The 19,502-nt window shown below is 45.8% G+C and overlaps 1 protein-coding gene across 5 annotated transcripts in view; it reads left to right on the forward strand.

Moving 5' to 3' along the window:
* The window catches only part of LOC143768068 (uncharacterized), a 66,213-nt gene extending 47,219 nt beyond the window's left edge, over positions 1–18,994 (forward strand). For 3 of the 5 annotated variants that reach the window (XM_077256746.1, XM_077256745.1, XM_077256747.1), the window contains 6 exons: positions 7,541–7,690; positions 7,820–7,999; positions 8,083–8,206; positions 8,290–8,387; positions 8,577–8,661; positions 17,606–18,994. In XM_077256746.1, coding sequence (XP_077112861.1) covers positions 7,613–7,690; positions 7,820–7,999; positions 8,083–8,206; positions 8,290–8,387; positions 8,577–8,661; positions 17,606–18,939 — 1,899 coding nt within the window. In that variant the 5' untranslated portion in view covers positions 7,541–7,612 and the 3' untranslated portion in view covers positions 18,940–18,994. The remainder of the gene's footprint in view (positions 1–7,540; positions 7,691–7,819; positions 8,000–8,082; positions 8,207–8,289; positions 8,388–8,576; positions 8,662–17,605) is intronic. The other 2 variants (XM_077256748.1, XM_077256749.1) reach the window with 1 other exon arrangement.
* The last annotated feature ends 508 nt before the right edge of the window (positions 18,995–19,502 follow it).

Raw genomic sequence — 19,502 nt, forward strand, 5'->3', positions numbered from 1 at the left:
CGACCTGGCCGTGATCGTTGGTAAGTCGTTGTGTGGTCGCTGAGGAGCTGTCACACAGACAGCTCTCCAGTGACCAACGATGCCGAAGTCCCCAGGTAACCAGGGTAAACATCGGGTTACTAAGCGCAGGGCCGTGCTTAGTAACCCGATGTTTACCCTGGTTACCATCGTAAATGTAAAAAAAAAAAAAACAGTACATACTCACATTCCGGTGTCCGTCAGGTCCCTCGCCGTCTGCTTCCCGCACTGACTGTGAGTGCCGGCCGTAAAGTAAAAGCAGAGCACAGCGGTGACGTCACCGCTGTGCCCTGCTTTCCGGCCGGCACTCACAGTCAGTGCGGGAAGCAGACGGCGAGGGACCTGACGGACACCGGAATGTGAGTATGTACTGTTTTTTTTTTTTTTACATTTACGATGGTAACCAGGGTAAACATCGGGTTACTAAGCACGGCCCTGCGCTTAGTAACCCGATGTTTACCCTGGTTACAAGCGAACGCATTGCTGGATCGGTGTCACACACACCGATCCAGCGATGTCAGCGGGAGATCCAGCGACGAAATAAAGTTCCAAACGATCTGCTACAACGTACGATTCTCAGCGGGGTCCCTGATCACTGATGCGTGTCAGACACAGCGATATCGCTGGAACGTCACGGATCGTACCGTCGTAGCGACCAAAGTGCCACTGTGAGACGGTACCCTTAGTCTTTTGTATTCCAAAGTGTCCGGCCAGAGGAATCTCATGAGCAATTCTCAATAATTGTTCCCTAAATAGATAAGGCAAGACCAACTGCTTTTCACAGTCCCAATGTTCTGCAGTATCCGTAGGGAGAGTCTCTTTATACAGTCTGCCCTGGTCCCAGTATATTCTCTCTTTGTCAGAAGCAGTGGGGGGTCAGTCTGCAAGATATCTGATCTTCTCCAGACTGACATCTGTCTGCAGGGCCTCCTGGAAGCGCTGACTGTCAGTCTGCAGCCCCTGGCCTAGTGTGACTGCCAGGCCCTGGTCTGAAGCTGAGTCTTCAGTGTCGGTTATCAGGGACCTTGTTTGGTCTGCCATGTGAAGAGGCTCCAGGGCCACAGTATGGGCCTCCTGTCCTGCCAGTTCTGTCTGAGACTCACCCTCTAATCTCTGGGGTTGAGTCTAAGGGTACCGTCACACATTGAAATTTCCATCGCTACGACGTTACGATTCGTGACGTTCTAGCGATATCGTTACGATATCGCTGTGTCTGACACGCTACTGCGATCAGACACCCTGCTGAGAATCGTACGTCGTAGCAGATCGTTTGGAACTTTCTTTCGTCGCTTGATCACCCGCTGACATCGCTTGATCATTGTGTGTGACAGCGATCCAGCGATGTCTTCGCTTGTAACCAGGGTAAACATCGGGTAACTAAGCGCAGGGCCGCGCTTAGTAACCCGATGTTTACCCTGGTTACAAGCGTAAACGTAAAAAAACAAACCGTACATACTCACCCGTCGGTGTCCTTCAGGTCCCTTGCCGTCTGCTTCCTGCTCTGAGTGCCGGCCGGAAAGTGAGAGCAGATCACAGCGGTGCTGCGCTCTGCTCTCACTGTACGGCTGCACTCAGAGCAGGAAGCAGACGGCAAGGGACCTGAAGGACACCGACGGGTGAGTATGTACTGTTTGTTTTTTTACGTTTACGCTGGTTACCAGGGTAAACATCGGGTTACTAAGCGCGGCCCTGCGCTTAGTTACCCGATGTTTACCCTGGTTACCCGGGGACTTCGGCATCGCTCCAGCGCCGTGATTGCAACGTGTGACCGCAGTCTACGACGCTGGAGCGATGATCATACGACGCTGCGACGTCACGAATCGTGCCGTCGCAGCGATGAAAATTTCAATGTGTGACGGTACCCTTAGTCACAGCAGCCACATACATACAGTCCTGTGCATTGGTACAATTTCCCTCCTTGCACGGGATCTCAGGTGGGTCGCTTGCTTCCACCTTCTCTGTAGCATTTACTTGCAATGGAGAAATATAGTGGGACACAATCCTCCCCAAGTCATTGCCTAGCAACACATTGGTGGTAATAGCCTCATAGTCCCACTTCTCTCAGTCCTGTCCCTGCTCCCCAGTCTAGGTACACACGGGCCATGGGCACGGCAGGGCTGACCCCTCCTATCCTGGTTATAGACATAGCCTTTCCTGGTATAACATCTGCAGGGGTTACCATTGCTGGACGCACCAGAGTCACCTCTGCTCCAGTGTCTCTGAGACCAATGGTGACTTTATCGCCAACAGTGACAGATTGACAATTCTAATTAGTTCTCGCATGAGAGCTGGCCACAAAGAGGACAGACGGTGGGGACACAGACGGCTTTGTGGTTGTAGTTGGACGATTCTCCCTATCAGGGCAGACAGCGCTAACATTTCCCACTTTGTTGAAGGAGAAACATCGGTGTGCATCGCCTAGAGAATGTCTAGTCCCCGAGACCCCATAGGAGGTGGGCATGGACAGCACTGGTGATAGGCCGGCAGAGGGAGAAGGGTCCCCGTTTGGCTTACCTCCCCTCCAGCTGAATCCTGATGGCTTCCGCACCTCAGGCATCTTGTTAGCCACATAGCAGTCTGCCATCTTTGCAGTCTGATCTGCAGTTTGTGGCTCCCGATGACACAAACATTATCGTACATCCGTGGGGCAAATGTGAAGAAATTGATCCTTGACCATAAGATCCATTAAGTCCTCAAAACTGTTAACAGAAAGTCCCCTGATCCATTGGTGGAATGTGGTCCTCAAGGTGCTCACAACATACGCATAGCTGTCAGTTGATCCACGTTGTAGGTTCCGTAACTTTCTCCGATACACTTCTGGGGTTAAGTTGTATTTCTAGATCAGGGCCTCTTTTATGGCCTCATAGTTCCCATCTAGGTCTGGTGGGAGGCCAGCAAAAACTTCCAGGGCTTTGCGTCTCAACCCTGGGGTTAGATACTGCTACCACTGCTCATGGGGTATATGGTATTGCCTGCAGGTTTTTTTCAAACCCCTGAAAGAAAGTATCTAAGTCTGTATCCTTCTCCATCACAGGGAAGTTTTACAGACGTGGTCTGCCTGGCTTTATGTCCTGGGAGGGGGTTAGCTGAGGACTGTTAACACCTCTCTATTTGAGCCATCTGAAGCTTGAAAGCTCTCTCCTCCCGGCGTTCTGCAGCCTCTCTCTTGGCCCGATCCCGGGGTTCTGCAGCAGCAGCCTGTCAGTACTGTAGAATATCACTTGTTCCCAGCTGTTGTAAGTCCATCTGTAAAGTCCATAGTCTCCTCAGCACTAGCATTACTGCCACTTCCTGAAGGTATCTCCGGTGCAAGAGCTAGCATTGCTGGGTCTCTCCGAGGTGGACTCTCTCCTTGGCCATATGCTTCAGTACTTTGCCCTATGTCCTGCTCGACCAAGGCACATATCAGCTGTTCCTTGGATTTGTCGGCCCTCTCATTTCCTCTCTGCTCACAGAGGTCGGTCAGAGACTCTTTGCTTTGCTTCTTGTACTGGGCTGCCATGCAGATGAACAGCCTTTGCCAAATAAAAGATAGAAAAGAAAAACGGGGAAGGGAAACTGTTTGCAAGTATGTCTAAGTAAGCACTGAGTTGAACCTTGTAGAACTGGTGCACTCCTCGCAAGGATCAAGCAAAGGGTCAAAGCAAATGGATTGTCAGAGCACGGTTCTAGGTCAGACAGCAGTAGAACAGAGCACAGTGAAACAAAGCAAACAAACCAGTGAGCAAGAAGCTACAATTTGCACTAGTCTGAGAGCTGGCTAAATACACATGTAGTTATCTGAAAAGGGGAGACATGAATGAAGCTCATGTAGGGCCAGGACAAAATATTTTGGTGCTCAAGGCAGATAATGGCACCCCCCTCCCCCCCTCCCACCAAAGTAATGGCTTAGACTAAGGTATCAGGACCCCTATTGCTCTTCCTCCCTCTCACAAAAAAAGTAATCAAAAGTTTAAAAAAAGTGGTGTACTTTAGAGATGTGACAGGGAGTGCAATTTCAAACTTAGATGCAGAATCAATATTATTTGCAGACCATTTACACAATACAGGGGGAAAAATAGCGATATTCATCTCTGACGCCTTGTATTTTAAATGTAGATCCCTAGGATAGTTATGGCAACTAATAAAGCATAACTATAATTGGAGCAGTTTGGTTTCAATTTAGGGTATCTGCCAAATGCTGAACACCTTATCTATCTCTATAATCGTCTAAGGGTCACTTCCGTCTGTTTGTCTGTCATGGAAATCCCAAGTCGCTGATTGGTTGCGGCCGGCCCCTCCCTACTACCCTCCAGTCAGTGCCCCCATAGAGGTTTAGCAGTCCGTTAAACGGACTGCGTTACACTGCGGCATAACGCGGTGTAACTCAGTCCGTTAACGTTGCTATTAACCCTGTGTGACCAACTTTTTACTGTTGATGCTGCCTATGCAGCATCAATAGTAAAAAGATCTAATGTTAAAAATAATAAAAAAAAAATCATTATATTCTCACCTTCCTGCACCTTTCCCGCTTCTCGCGACGCTCCGGTCCCAAGAATGCATTGCAGCCATGACCGGAGATGACGAAGCGGTCTCGCGAGACTGCTACATCATCGCGTGTTATTGTCGCAATGCATTCTTGGGACCAGAGCGTTGCGAGGAGCATCGCTAAACGCCTGGGCTGGATCCGGGGGCCGCCGGAAGGTGAGTATATAACTATTTTTTATTTTAATTTTTTTCTAACAGGGATATGGTGACCACATTGCTATATACTACGTGGGCTGTGTGATATACTGCATGGGCTGTGTTATATACTGCGTGGCCTGTGTTATATACTACGTCTCTGTGCAATATACTATGTGGGCTGTGCAATATACTACGTGGGCTGTGTTATATACTGTGTGGGCTGTGCTATATACAGGGCCGGCGTCAGCACCCGGCGCACCCGGGCAAGTGCCGGGGCCCTAGCGACACAGGGGGGCCCACTCACGCTGTCATAGATGCATGGCACAAACATCTTCTCACTTGTCACTCTGCCAGGCAGGCACATAGGGGTTAAGAGAACGTAGCCAGCCGTGACTGTTTGTGGGCGGAGAGAGCACGTTCTCCTGCTCTGCTCTCCGCCCCTGGCTGGCTACAGTGAGTGCATGCAGCCTGCTCTCCGCCCCTGGCTGGCTACAGTGAGTGCATGTGTGCCCCGCTCCGCAGCCCTCCTGTGTACCCCCACCCTGCCTGTGTGCCTTCCAGGCTCTTCAGCCGTCCTGTGTACCCCCACCCTGCCTGTGTACCTGCCAGGCTCCGCAGCCATCCTGTGTACCCCACTCTGCCTGTGTGCCCCACTCTGCCTGTGTGCCCCGCTCCGCAGCCGTCCTGTGTACCCCACTCTGCCTGTGTGCCCCGCTCCGCAGCCGTCCTGTGTACCCCCACCCTGCCTGTGTGCCTGCCAGGCTCTGCAGCAGTCCTGTGTACCCCAGTGCCCCCATAATAGAGTAGCACCCCCATAATAGAGTAGCACATAACTGAACCTCATGAGACATAAGACACATTCATGTACACACGGCAATACAGAGCGAGCGGCTCCTGCGTGCTGAACTTAGGCAGATTCCAGAGGAGCTCCTACCGGCGCCTGAGTGACTCTGAGTGCAATGGAATCCCTGTATTCTGGGGTTCTGGGTGAGCTGGGCGGCTGCAGGTTGCAGCTGAGATGCTGAAGTACTGTATATACACTGTACAGTACCACTCCTCCTGTATATATACACTGCACAGCACCTCTCCTGTATATATACACTGCACAGCACCTTTCCTCCTGTATATATACACTGCACAGCACCTCTCCTGTATATATACACTGCACAGTACCACTCCTCCTGTCCTGTATATATACACTGCACAGTACCACTCCTCCTGTCCTGTATATATACACTGCACAGTACCACTCCTCCTCTCCTGTATATATACACTGCACAGTACCACTCCTCCTGTCCTGTATATACACACTGCACAGTACCACTCCTCCTGTCCTGTATATATACACTGCACAGTACCACTCCTCCTGTCCTGTATATACACTGCACAGAACCACTCCTCCCGTATATATACACTGCACAGTACCACTCCTCCTGTATATATACACTGCACAGTACCACTCCTCCTGTATATATACACTGCACAGTACCACTCCTCCTGTATATATACATTGCACAGTACCACTCCTCCTGTATATATACACTGCACAGTACCGCTCCTCCTGTCCTGTATATACACACTGCACAGTACCGCTCCTCCTGTCCTGTATATATACACTGCACAGTACCGCTCCTCCTGTCCTGTATATATACACTGCACAGTACCACTCCTCCTGTATATATACACTGCACAGTACCACTCCTCCTGTATATATACACTGCACAGTACCACTCATCCTGTCCTGTATATATACACTGCAGAATTTACAATAGCTGTCAGTCATGTAAGAAGTGAAATCTGGCATTGTACTATACATTTCTCTGCCATATCTGTGCATCATAAATCGGGGTATGTGTTAAAGGGGGGGCCCACTGAGACTCTTTCGCCCAGGGCCCTCAAAAACCTGGAGCCGGCCCTGGCTATATACTACTATACATATTCTAGAATACCCGATGCGTTAGAATGGGGCCACCATCTAGTGGAAAATAAACAGACCCCCATTATAAATAAAAGGATATGTCTAATGGTTTTTGCGTCCGTCATGCTTGCAAAAAACTAATGGTGGTTCTGATGCTGTATTCATGCAGTGATGATGCTTCCGGGGAATATATTCATCACCAGAACTATCATCAGTACATGAATATGATGCCAAAATTATCATCAGTACATAATTAGAGCACCAGAGCCATCAACAGTACATAAATATGTGCTGTGCCTCCGTTTCCATACATTACAACGGGAAGACCGGAAAAATTTAGACGGCCGGTGGTGGAGTCAGCAATGGACTATGGCCAAATATATTTCTAGAGCCGTAGTAGAAGATGAAGATGTTGCCCTCATCATGAGGTAGTTATTTCTCCTGTCTCGTGTAATGAATATCTCCTGCAGTATTGCTAATGCCGATTCCAGTGTCGGTAAATGAGACGAGAATTAGCGTTATGGAAGATGAGTCTATGAGGAACGTATTCAGCTGCCGACTCCGAGGAAGAAACTGCTTGTTGTCTGTGGCGTAAAATATTCAGGTTTTATTAGGAGATGTCAGGGATAAAATCAGAATGTTGTAAAATAATAAAAAATACCATTGCTGCTTGGGTCCCTGCCAGTCTCTGTATTTCCTGGTCAGTCCCTACAAACTTGTGATTCCTATAGCTAATCCGTTGCCGAATCAGTGGCCAACTTAGCTGGTGATTGGGAGCACGGAGGAGATGTCTTAGTCAGTAATTCAACTTATGTTCCGGTCCATACAAGACAAGAGAATACAACATCTACACGTTCGATCTCCTCTTACGTTTCCCCATATAATTGTATAATTACACAGGATTTTTATGTTACGTCGGCTCATTTTCTTCTCATTCAGGTCTCTACAATATCGGATCCTCTCAGTGGAGATCTTATATATTAAAAAACTTTTCTGAATCACCCGGCAGTGATGGATATGGACAGGGATAGGATGGCAGAGAGCATATTACACCTTACCCTAGAGATCCTCTTCCGGCTTACTGGAGAGGTGAGAGATTATGATGTCGTCACATTACATCATTCTTATCTATGGGAATAACAGATGGACAGAACTGGAGAGGTGAGGACTCTGGAAATGTGTGTAGTGAGATTTATTAATGGGTCTCTCCATAACCAGGATTACACAGTAGTGAAGAAGACCTCTAGTGAGCGCTGTCAGGGCCCTGTGTCTGAGGAATGGGGAAGACCACTGAGCCCAATCACAGGGCCTCCATCTCACCTCCTGATACATAAGAACATCAATGACCAGAATATCCTAGAACTCACCTACAAGATGATTGAGCTGCTAACTGGAGAGGTGACACTGCTGGGAATGTTGGGACATTATGCAGTAATTCTATGAACTGATTGGGGGGATGACGGTATCATTCTATGTGTCAGGTTCCTATAAGGTGTCATGATGTTGCCGTCTACTTCTCAACGGAGGAGTGGGAGTATTTAGAAGGACACAAGGATGTGTACAAGCACGTCATGTTGGAACTCCCCGAGCCCCTCACATCACCAGGTAATAGACAGGACTAAATACACTTGTCCTATAGTTATCTGTATGTAAAGATTGTATTCAGTCCCTGTATGTGTTCCTTGCAGATCTATCGAGTAAGAGGACAACACCAGAGAGATGTTCCAGTCCTCTTCTTCCACAGGATTGTAAACCGGAAGATCTTAGTGTTCCTCAGGATCATCAGGTAGATTGAGAGAAGGTGTCATGAGATCTCCCCTATGATGTGTAGACGGCTGAGAGGGGCTTGAGCTTAGTCTTGTTTTATCCACCAGTATTATATGTTTTATACTTGTGTAATGAGAACGGTGGAGATGGCAGGATTAGAGCTGATCATAGATGCGACTAATGCAATGTTTTACAATGTTTGTTTCAGAGTGCAGATTTGACCCATATTACAGAGACATATGTGAGGGGTGATGAGCGGTGTAAAGAGGAGAGTCCTACATATGATTACCCAGGTGAGTAGTAACCACTAGAGATGAGCGAGCACTAAAATGCTCGGATGCTCATTACTTGAACCAAGCAATTTCTAATGCTTGGGTGCTCGTTTCAAGTAACGAGTGTAATAGGAGTCAATGGGAAATTCAACCATTTTCCCAGCAGACTCTACAAGGAGATCTGGTGGGCAGTTAAAATGTTGAAATGGGTAGAAAAATTGCTGAATGGAAGGAGAACAGTATGGGGAAGACCCTTGGAAGTATCTCTGACTTCCAGATTGCTGCTGAAAATAATGGTGTCATACTTTTGCTCAACTTTAATCGATGAGAATTTGGTGTTTACAGAAAAAAAATAAGAAACATTCTTTCCTTCATAATGACTTGTATATAAGGCAAAGTTCAAAACATATTTTTTAAAATTATAATTTAAATAAACCAAAATTTAAATTTTTAGAAAAAAAGCCAGAACTGCCAAAAATGTTGGACTCTTATACACCATGTGTTCTATATAAAGGATGGCCTCATAGACATTCTGTAATTTAGAGGTACTCCTAGACTTTCAAAGGCTAAGCAGAGTCATCCATACGCTATTGAAGGCACCAAATGGAGTGCCTAATTCAAATTCGGAAATTGAAGTTATGGTACTTCTACACTCAAAGGCTTTGCACAATGTGCAAAGCCAGGAAAATAAAATAAAATTTCAATTAGGGTCTTACAGTCATCCATAGAGTTTAGAAGACAACAACTGGCAGGCCTCATTCAAATATTGAACATTAAAATCACCTTTTGTGCTGCTGTCATCTGATGGTGTTGAAAATTTGGGTCTATTCCTGACTTAGATTTTCCTGGTCACTAGGATCTGGGATGCCTCTAACCCTGATATTACATCTCCTGCCCCTATTTATCAAGATCTCCTAATTGAACCCGGAGATCTTTTACAGTCCTTTGTTGTGAAAGCATTAGCTGGTTGTGTCCTTCATACTGCTTTAACGCAGCCCGTTCAATGCATAGCGTTCACGGGCTGCGTTAATGCTATGGAATACACGCCATTGCGTTATGCTATACCGCTAGCGCAGATGATTCATCTGTGCTAGCGGTGACGGAGCCTCAGACGCTGCAGCCCGCGTCCGAGGCTCTGTCACTGAATGATGGCACATCACTAGCGCATGCCGATTATGGCATGCGTTGGCAATGCGCCCGATAATAGGGGTTAATGGCAGCGTTAATGGACTGCGTTACACCGCGCTTTGCCGCAGTGTAACTCAGTCCGTCTAACAGACTGCCATAACGCTGTGTGACCCCAGCCTAACCTCTACCATCAGAGATTTAAAGTCCTGCCTGGAAGAGAAACGAGACAATAGTTTCATACAGGATGTTGGGGGGGGCACCTGTCATGATTCTCAATGGCGAGAGAACATAGCCCAGCATATATGAGAACTAGCTCTTGGAAGATGGAAACTATACTGACCATGAACTAAACCTGCCGCACAACTAGAAGTGGCCGGGTAGCATGCCTACGTTTTTTTATCCCTAGATGCCCAGCGCCAGCCGGAGAACTACCTAATCCTAGCAGAGGAAAAGACAGTCCTGGCTCACCTCTAGAGAAATTTTCCCAAAAGGCAGACAGAGGCCCCCACATATATTGGCGGTGATTTTAGATGAAATGACAAACGTAGTATGAAAATAGGTTTAGCAAAAATCGAGGTCCGCTTACTAGATAGCAAGAAGACAGAAAGGGCACTTTCATGGTCAGCAGAAAACTCTATCAAAACACCATCCAGAAATTACTTTAAGACTCTAGCATTAACTCCTAACACCAGAGTGGCAATTTCCGCTCACAAGAGCTTTCCAGACACAGTAACGAAACAGCAGCTGTGAACAGGAACAAAATGCAAAAACACACAAGGACAAAAGTCCAACTTAGCTGGGAGTTGTCTAGTAGCAGGAACATGCACAGAAAGGCTTCTGATTACATTGTTGACCGGCATGAAACTGACAGAGGAGCAAGGTTATATAGCGACTCCCACATCCTGATAGGAGCAGGTGAACAGAGGGGATGATGCACACAAGTACAATTCCACAAGTGGCCACCGGGGGAGCCCAGAATCCAATTTCACAACAGTACCCCCCCCTCAAGGAGGGGGCACCGAACCCTCACCAGAACCACCAGGGCGATCAGGATGAGCCCTATGAAAGGCACGGACAAGATCGGAGGCATGAACATCAGAGGCAGTGACCCAAGAATTATCCTCCTGACCGTATCCCTTCCATTTGACCAGATACTGGAGTTTCCGTCTGGAAACACGAGAGTCCAAGATCTTTTCCACAACGTACTCCAACTCACCCTCAACCAACACCGGAGCAGGAGGCTCAACGGAAGGCACAGCCGGTACCTCATACCTGCGCAACAATGACCGATGAAAAACATTATGAATCGAAAAGGATGCAGGGAGGTCCAAACGGAAGGACACAGGGTTAAGAATCTCCAATATCTTGTACGGGCCGATGAACCGAGGCTTAAACTTGGGAGAAGAAACCCTCATAGGGACAAAACGAGAAGACAACCACACCAAGTCCCCAACACAAAGCCGAGGACCAACACGACGACGGCGGTTGGCAAAAAGCTGAGTCTTCTCCTGGGACAACTTCAAATTGTCCACCACCTGCCCCCAAATCTGATGCAACCTCTCCACCACAGCATCCACTCCAGGACAATCCGAAGATTCCACTTGACCGGAGGAAAATCGAGGATGAAACCCCAAATTACAGAAAAACGGGGACACCAAGGTGGCAGAGCTGGCCCGATTATTGAGGGCGAACTCCGCCAAAGGCAAAAAAGCAACCCAATCATCCTGATCCGCAGACACAAAACACCTCAAATATGTCTCCAAGGTCTGATTAGTCCGCTCGGTCTGGCCATTAGTCTGAGGATGGCAAGCAGACGAAAAAGACAAATCTATGCCCATCCTAGCACAGAATGCCCGCCAAAATCTAGACACGAATTGGGTCCCTCTGTCAGAAACTATATTCTCCGGAATACCATGCAAACGAACAACATTTTGAAAAAACAGAGGAACCAACTCGGAAGAAGAAGGCAACTTAGGCAAGGGAACCAGATGGACCATCTTAGAGAAACGGTCACACACCACCCAGATGACAGACATCTTCTGAGAAACAGGCAGATCCGAAATAAAATCCATCGAGATGTGCGTCCAAGGCCTCTTCGGGATAGGCAAGGGCAACAACAATCCACTAGCCCGAGAACAACAAGGCTTGGCCCGAGCACAAACGTCACAAGACTGCACAAAGCCTCGCACATCTCGTGACAGGGAAGGCCATCAGAAGGACCTTGCCACCAAATCCCTGGTACCAAAGATTCCAGGATGACCTGCCAACGCAGAAGAATGAACCTCAGAGATGACTCTACTGGTCCAATCATCAGGAACAAACAGTCTACCAGGTGGGCAACGATCAGGTCTATCCGCCTGAAACTCCTGCAAGGCCCGCCGCAGGTCTGGAGAAACGGCAGACAATATCACTCCATCTTTAAGGATACCTGTGGGCTCAGAATTACCAGGGGAGTCAGGCTCAAAACTCCTAGAAAGGGCATCCGCCTTAACATTCTTAGAACCCGGTAGGTAAGACACCACAAAATTAAACCGAGAGAAAAACAACGACCAGCGCGCCTGTCTAGGATTCAGGCGCCTGGCAGACTCAAGGTAAATTAAATTTTTGTGGTCAGTCAATACCACCACCTGATGTCTGGCCCCCTCAAGCCAGTGACGCCACTCCTCAAAAGCCCACTTCATGGCCAAAAGCTCCCGATTCCCAATATCATAATTCCGCTCGGCGGGCGAAAATTTACGGGAAAAAAAAGCACAAGGTCTCATCACGGAGCAGTCGGAACTTCTCTGCGACAACACCGCCCCAGCTCCGATTTCAGAAGCGTCGACCTCAACCTGAAAAGGAAGAGCAACATCAGGCTGACGCAACACTGGGGCGGAAGAAAAGCGGCGCTTGAGCTCCCGAAAGGCCTCCACAGCATCAGAGGACCAATCAGCAACATCAGCACCCTTCTTAGTCAAATCAGTCAATGGTTTTACAACATCAGAAAAACCAGCAATAAATCGACGATAAAAGTTAGCAAAGCCCAAAAATTTCTGAAGACCCTTAAGAGAAGAGGGTTGCGTCCAATCACCAATAGCCTGAACCTTGACAGGATCCATCTCGATGGAAGAGGGGGAAAAAATGTATCCCAAGAAGGAAATCTTATGAACCCCAAAAACACACTTAGAACCCTTCACACACAAGGAATTAGACCGCAAAACCTGAAAAACCCTCCTGACCTGCTGGACATGAGAGTCCCAGTCATCCGAAAAAATCAGAATATCATCCAGATACACAATCATAAATTTATCCAAATAATCGCGGAAAATGTCATGCATAAAGGACTGGAAGACTGAAGGGGCATTTGAAAGACCAAAAGGCATCACCAAATACTCAAAATGGCCCTCGGGCGTATTAAATGCGGTTTTCCACTCATCCCCCTGCTTGATTCGCACCAAATTATACGCCCCACGGAGATCAATCTTAGAGAACCACTTGGCCCCCTTTATACGAGCAAACAAATCAGTAAGCAGTGGTAACGGATATTGATATTTAACCGTGATTTTATTCAAAAGTCGATAATCAATACACGGCCTCAAAGAGCCATCTTTCTTAGACACAAAGAAAAAACCGGCTCCTAAGGGAGATGACGAAGGACGTATATGTCCCTTTTCCAAGGACTCCTTTATATATTCTCGCATAGCCGCGTGTTCAGGCACAGACAGATTAAATAAACGACCCTTAGGGTATTTACTACCCGGAATCAAGTCTATGGCACAATCGCACTCCCGGTGCGGAGGTAGTGAACCAACCTTGGGTTCTTCAAAAACGTCACGAAAGTCAGACAAGAATTCAGGAATCTCAGAGGGAATAGATGATGAAATGGAAACCAAAGATACGTCCCCATGAGTTCCTTTACATCCCCAGCTTAACACAGACATAGCTCTCCAGTCGAGGACTGGGTTATGAGATTGCAGCCATGGCAATCCCAGCACCAAAACATCATGTAGATTATACAGCACCAGAAAGCGAATAACCTCCTGGTGATCCGGATTAACACGCATAGTCACTTGTGTCCAGTATTGTGGTTTATTACTAGCCAATGGGGTGGAGTCAACCCCTTTCAGAGGTATCGGAGCCTCCAATGGCTCCAAATCATACCCACAGCGTTTGGCAAAGGACCAATCCATAAGACTCAAAGCAGCGCCGGAGTCGACATAGGCGTCCGCGGTAATAGATGACAAAGAACAAATCAGGGTCACAGATAGAATAAACTTAGACTGTAAAGTGCTAATTGAAACAGACTTGTCAGGCTTCTTAGTACGCTTAAAGCATGCTGATATAACATGAGTTGAATCACCACAATAGAAGCACAACCCATTTTTTCGTCTAAAATTCTGCCGCTCGCTTCTGGACAGAATTCTATCACATTGCATATTTTCTGGCGTTTTCTCAGTAGACACCGCCAAATGGTGCACAGGTTTGCGCTCCCGCAGACGCCTATCGATCTGAATAGCCATCGTCATGGACTCATTCAGACTCGCAGGCACAGGGAACCCCACCATAACATCCTTAATGGCATCAGAGAGACCTTCTCTGAAAATCGCCGCCAGGGCGCACTCATTCCACTGAGTAAGCACAGACCATTTGCGGAATTTTTGGCAGTATATTTCAGCTTCATCTTGCCCCTGAGACAAGGACATCAAGGCCTTTTCCGCCTGAAGCTCTAAATGAGGTTCTTCATAAAGCAACCCCAAGGCCAGAAAAAACGCATCCACATTGAGCAACGCAGGATCCCCTGGTGCCAATGCAAAAGCCCAGTCTTGAGGGTCGCCCCGGAGCAAGGAAATTACAATCCTGACCTGCTGTGCAGGGTCTCCGGCAGAGCGAGACTTCAGGGACAAAAACAATTTGCAATTATTTTTAAAATTTTGAAAGTGAGATCTATTCCCCGAGAAGAACTCAGGCAAAGGAATTCTAGGCTCAGACATAGGTGCATGAACAACAAAATCTTGCAAATTTTGTACCTTTGTGGCGAGATTATTCAAACCTGTAGCTACACTCTGAAGATCCATTTGAAACAGGTGAACACAGAGCCATTCAAGGATTAGAAGGAGAGAAAGAGAGGAAGGCTGCAGTATAGGCAGACTAGCAAGTGATTCAATTAAGAGCACACTCAGAACTAGAGGGGAAAAAAAAAAAAAAAAAAAAATTGTAGCAGACTTCTTTTTTCTCTCCTTTCTCAGCCAGTAATTTAACCCTTTTTTTTTGGGCCGGTCAAACTGTCATGATTCTCAATGGCGAGAGAACATAGCCCAGCATATATGAGAACTAGCTCTTGGAAGATGGAAACTATACTGACCATGAACTAAACCTGCCGCACAACTAGAAGTGGCCGGGTAGCATGCCTACGTTTTTTTATCCCTAGATGCCCAGCGCCAGCCGGAGAACTACCTAATCCTAGCAGAGGAAAAGACAGTCCTGGCTCACCTCTAGAGAAATTTTCCCAAAAGGCAGACAGAGGCCCCCACATATATTGGCGGTGATTTTAGATGAAATGACAAACGTAGTATGAAAATAGGTTTAGCAAAAATCGAGGTCCGCTTACTAGATAGCAAGAAGACAGAAAGGCCACTTTCATGGTCAGCAGAAAACCCTATCAAAACACCATCCAGAAATTACTTTAAGACTCTAGCATTAACTCATAACACCAGAGTGGCAATTTCCGCTCACAAGAGCTTTCCAGACACAGTAACGAAACAGCAGCTGTGAACAGGAACAAAATGCAAAAACACACAAGGACAAAAGTCCAACTTAGCTGGGAGTTGTCTAGTAGCAGGAACATGCACAGAAAGGCTTCTGATTACATTGTTGACCGGCATGAAACTGACAGAGGAGCAAGGTTATATAGCGACTCCCACATCCTGATAGGAGCAGGTGAACAGAGGGGATGATGCACACAAGTACAATTCCACAAGTGGCCACCGGGGGAGCCCAGAATCCAATTTCACAACAGGCACCCATCAGACCCTCTTCAGATGACTCCCCAGTGAAATTGCTCCAGTCCCCTTCCCCAGTGGCATGATAGTGTTTTGGGGGACCCTTCAAAGAACGTGCAACCCCTGCTTCCCAGTCCACTCTGGCTTTTTTTTCTCCGAGGGGATTTCATTTTCTTAGGCAGTGTAGAAGGCTCAGCACACTGAAGTTATAAGAGGGGAGGGGACAAGTGACCTCCAAATACCTGTGTCGAACTGCCATCTTACATGCTGGGTTGTGCAGGTGATGCTCGGCCGTCCAGCCCATCCTGTGCTTGCTGCTGCAGGGAGCAGATTGCTTCAGCTGGACAGCACATACACCCATACTGGATTGTGCTGCAAGTCTAAAATCACAGCATGGTGAAAAGCGGGGCGTTCAAGTCAGAAAAAATAGTACATAGTAAATATAGGTAAACTGACTGAACAGCAATCTAGTCTGAACTGGTGCATAACCAAAAAAGTCTTACATAGCAAATAGATCAATGGCTGCACTCAACTGTACTTAAGCAAGGAAATGTGCGATACATGAAATGTGAATAGCTTAATGGCTTGTGAAATCTATGAAAAAACACATGAGATGCTTAGCACAAGATTTGGCCAAAAAATGTGAGCCCATCCACCAAACGTCAAGGTAATCTCAGATCGGATGGGTACCTGACCTGACCGCCCTTCACCATGCTGTGATTTTAATTACATCCAAACACAGTTGGTTCTGACCTTCCTATAAATGCAGGCTTTACCATGTTATTAGCCATAGGTAAGTGTTCACACTAGGCAGTCAGGTCAGGTACCCATCCGATCTGAGATTACCTTGACGTTTGGTGGATGGGCTCACATTTTTTGGCCAAATCTTGTGCTAAGCATCTCATGTGTTTTTTCATAGATTTCACAAGCCATTAAGCTATTCACATTTCATGTATCGCACATTTCCTTGCTTAAGTACAGTTGAGTGCAGCCATTGATCTATTTGCTATGTAAGACTTTTTTGGTTATGCACCAGTTCAGACTAGATTGCTGTTCAGTCAGTTTACCTATATTTACTGGTGACAGAAGCAGACATCACAGGAGCAGATCCTGGAGGAGATGAGTCACAACATTTGCAGAAGCGCAAATACAACAAAATGACATAAACAGAGCAGTAGAAATCCCCATAATGCCTCTTCATTTTGGAAATTATAACCTTCAGTGAATTAATCTATAGGAGTAGTGACTATTTTGACTCCACAACCACTTTCTAGAAATTATTGTTCAGTGGATGTTGGAGAGTGAAAATTACAAATATGCTATTTTGTTACTCAACACAGTGCCCAGATTGTGCTCCAGTCGACATACACACAGTAATTTAAGTGGGTTCCTCCCACTATAGTAATGCCAAGTTCATGGATGCTAAATTTGGTTTGGGCACACTGCAAGGCTCAGAAGCGAGGGGGAGATTTGACTTTGAGAGAGGATATTGCTTGATTGGTTTATGGAAGCCATGTTGCTTTTCAAGAGTCTTTGAGTCACTAATGATGTGGAAACCTCTGTTTTTCGACTGATGGTTGTTAGACCTGAGTGGGGTTAGTTTTTTGCAGGATGAGAAGTGTTATTATTTTGCCTGCATAACAATGGGGGCTTTTGAGGCAGAATGAACAAACAGTTGAACACCATGCTATACTGGTTCATCCTATGAGGTTTTCTTTTAGACTGTGAACTGTCATTGTCCTGATGAATAACTCAATATTTTTACATAACTTGACATTTTTACAAACAGTTTAAGTAGAAGTGTTCAAAAATATAAAATTCAAAGATATTTTATTAAAAAATAATAGTTTTGTTCTTAGCAGGTGACTATACCAGGAGATCAGACGGACAGCTGACATCTTCAATTTTTAAATCAGATCATGTTGAGTTCCCACAGAATACAATTGAAGTAAATGCCATTACTCCAGATATACCATCATTCCTTCACAGCAAAGATCTATCATCCGATCTAGTGAAACAGGTCCCGTCTTCTGATTCATCACCGACTACTACGGAAAATCAAATTCACAAAATCAGCATTAAAAAACGAACTGATCCTAAAACAAAGAAGTCATTTTCACTTTCAGAATATGAACATAGTTTTCCCCTCAAAAAGTCTTTTCTTAAACATCAAAAAATTCACTTGGCAAAGAATAGATTTTCTTGTTTCAATTGCGGGAAATGTTTTAACCATAAATCGGTTTTTGTTAAACACCAGAGAAGTCACACAGGAGAGAAACCTTTTTCATGTTCAGAATGTGGGAAATATTTTACACAGAAATCCAATTTTGTTAAGCACCAAAGAATTCATACAGGGGAGAAGCCTTTTTCATGTTCAGAATGTGGGAAATGTTTTAATCAGAAATCAGATCTTGGTATACACCAGAGAACTCACACAGGGGAGAAACCTTTTTCATGCTCAGAATGTGGGAAATGCTTTAGAGACAATTCAAGTCTTATTGCACATCAGCGAACCCACAGAGGGGAGAAGCCTTTTTCATGTTCAGATTGTGGGAAATGTTTTGGACATAAATCACATCTTAATACACATCAGAGAACTCACACAGGGGAGAAGCCTTTTTCATGTTCAGAATGTGAGAAATGTTTTGCAGAGAAAGCAACTCTTGTTATACATCAGAGAACTCACACAGGAGAGAAGCCTTTTTCATGTTCTAACTGTGGGAAATGTTTTGGAGATAAATCAGCTCTTGCTAGACACCGCAGAATTCACACAGGGGAGAAGCCTTTTTTATGTTCTGCATGTGGGAAATGTTTTGCAGACAAATCAACTCTTGTTACACACCAGAGAACTCACACAGGGGAGAAGCCATATTCATGTTCAGAATGTGCAAAATGTTTTGTAGTTAAATCAGCTCTAGTTAGACACCAGAGAACTCACACAGGTGAGAAGCCATATTCATGTTCAGATTGTGGTAAATGTTTTATACAGAAATCAAAACTTATTGCACATCAAAGAACTCACACCAAGGAGAAACTTAGTTTAGAATGTGGGAAATTGCATTTTGTTAGACACCAGAGCACTCGCACAAGGAAGCCTTTTCCCTGTTCAGAATGTGGAAAATATTTTGTGAAGAAATCATCTCTTCTTAGTCATAAGAGCATTCACGCAAGGAAGAACTCTCATTCATCTTAATGTGGCAAATATTTTACACAGAAATCCACTTTTAATAAACATCAGATAAGTCACACATGGGAGAAGATTTTTTTCATGTTCAGACTGTTGGAAATGTTTTAACCAAAAATTGTATCTTCTTAAAGGGGTTGTTGCCTTGTCACTCCACATACCGTTTAAACAAAAACACTCACACTAGCCTCCTGTGCTGGTGGCATTCCAGGGGTGTTGGGGCTCATGTTCCAGGGTATCACATTAGGTGGTTACATCACATGAGCTCTGCGTCCAATGAGCGCCTGCTTCACTGTCCCCACTTTTTGTTTTAAATTCGTTTATTAACCAAAACAGTGACAACATATACATATTTGTGCATCTAAGCCAGCATAAGTACACTTGTCAAGGTAATTACGAATGGACAACAAATTTGTGTATTATTATTCATACACTTTCAGTATTATAAGTCCATATATTGCTATACTTCTAATAAACCACTGGTCAAGTGAACAGAAAACATTAGTTCATGTTGGCCTGGTAGCATGTATCCAAGAAAGAGGCGAGAATAAAGAGAAAAAAAAGGGAAGTAT

This window comes from Ranitomeya variabilis, chromosome 4, assembly GCF_051348905.1.
Source record: "Ranitomeya variabilis isolate aRanVar5 chromosome 4, aRanVar5.hap1, whole genome shotgun sequence".
In the NCBI taxonomy this organism is placed as follows: Eukaryota; Metazoa; Chordata; class Amphibia; order Anura; family Dendrobatidae; genus Ranitomeya; species Ranitomeya variabilis.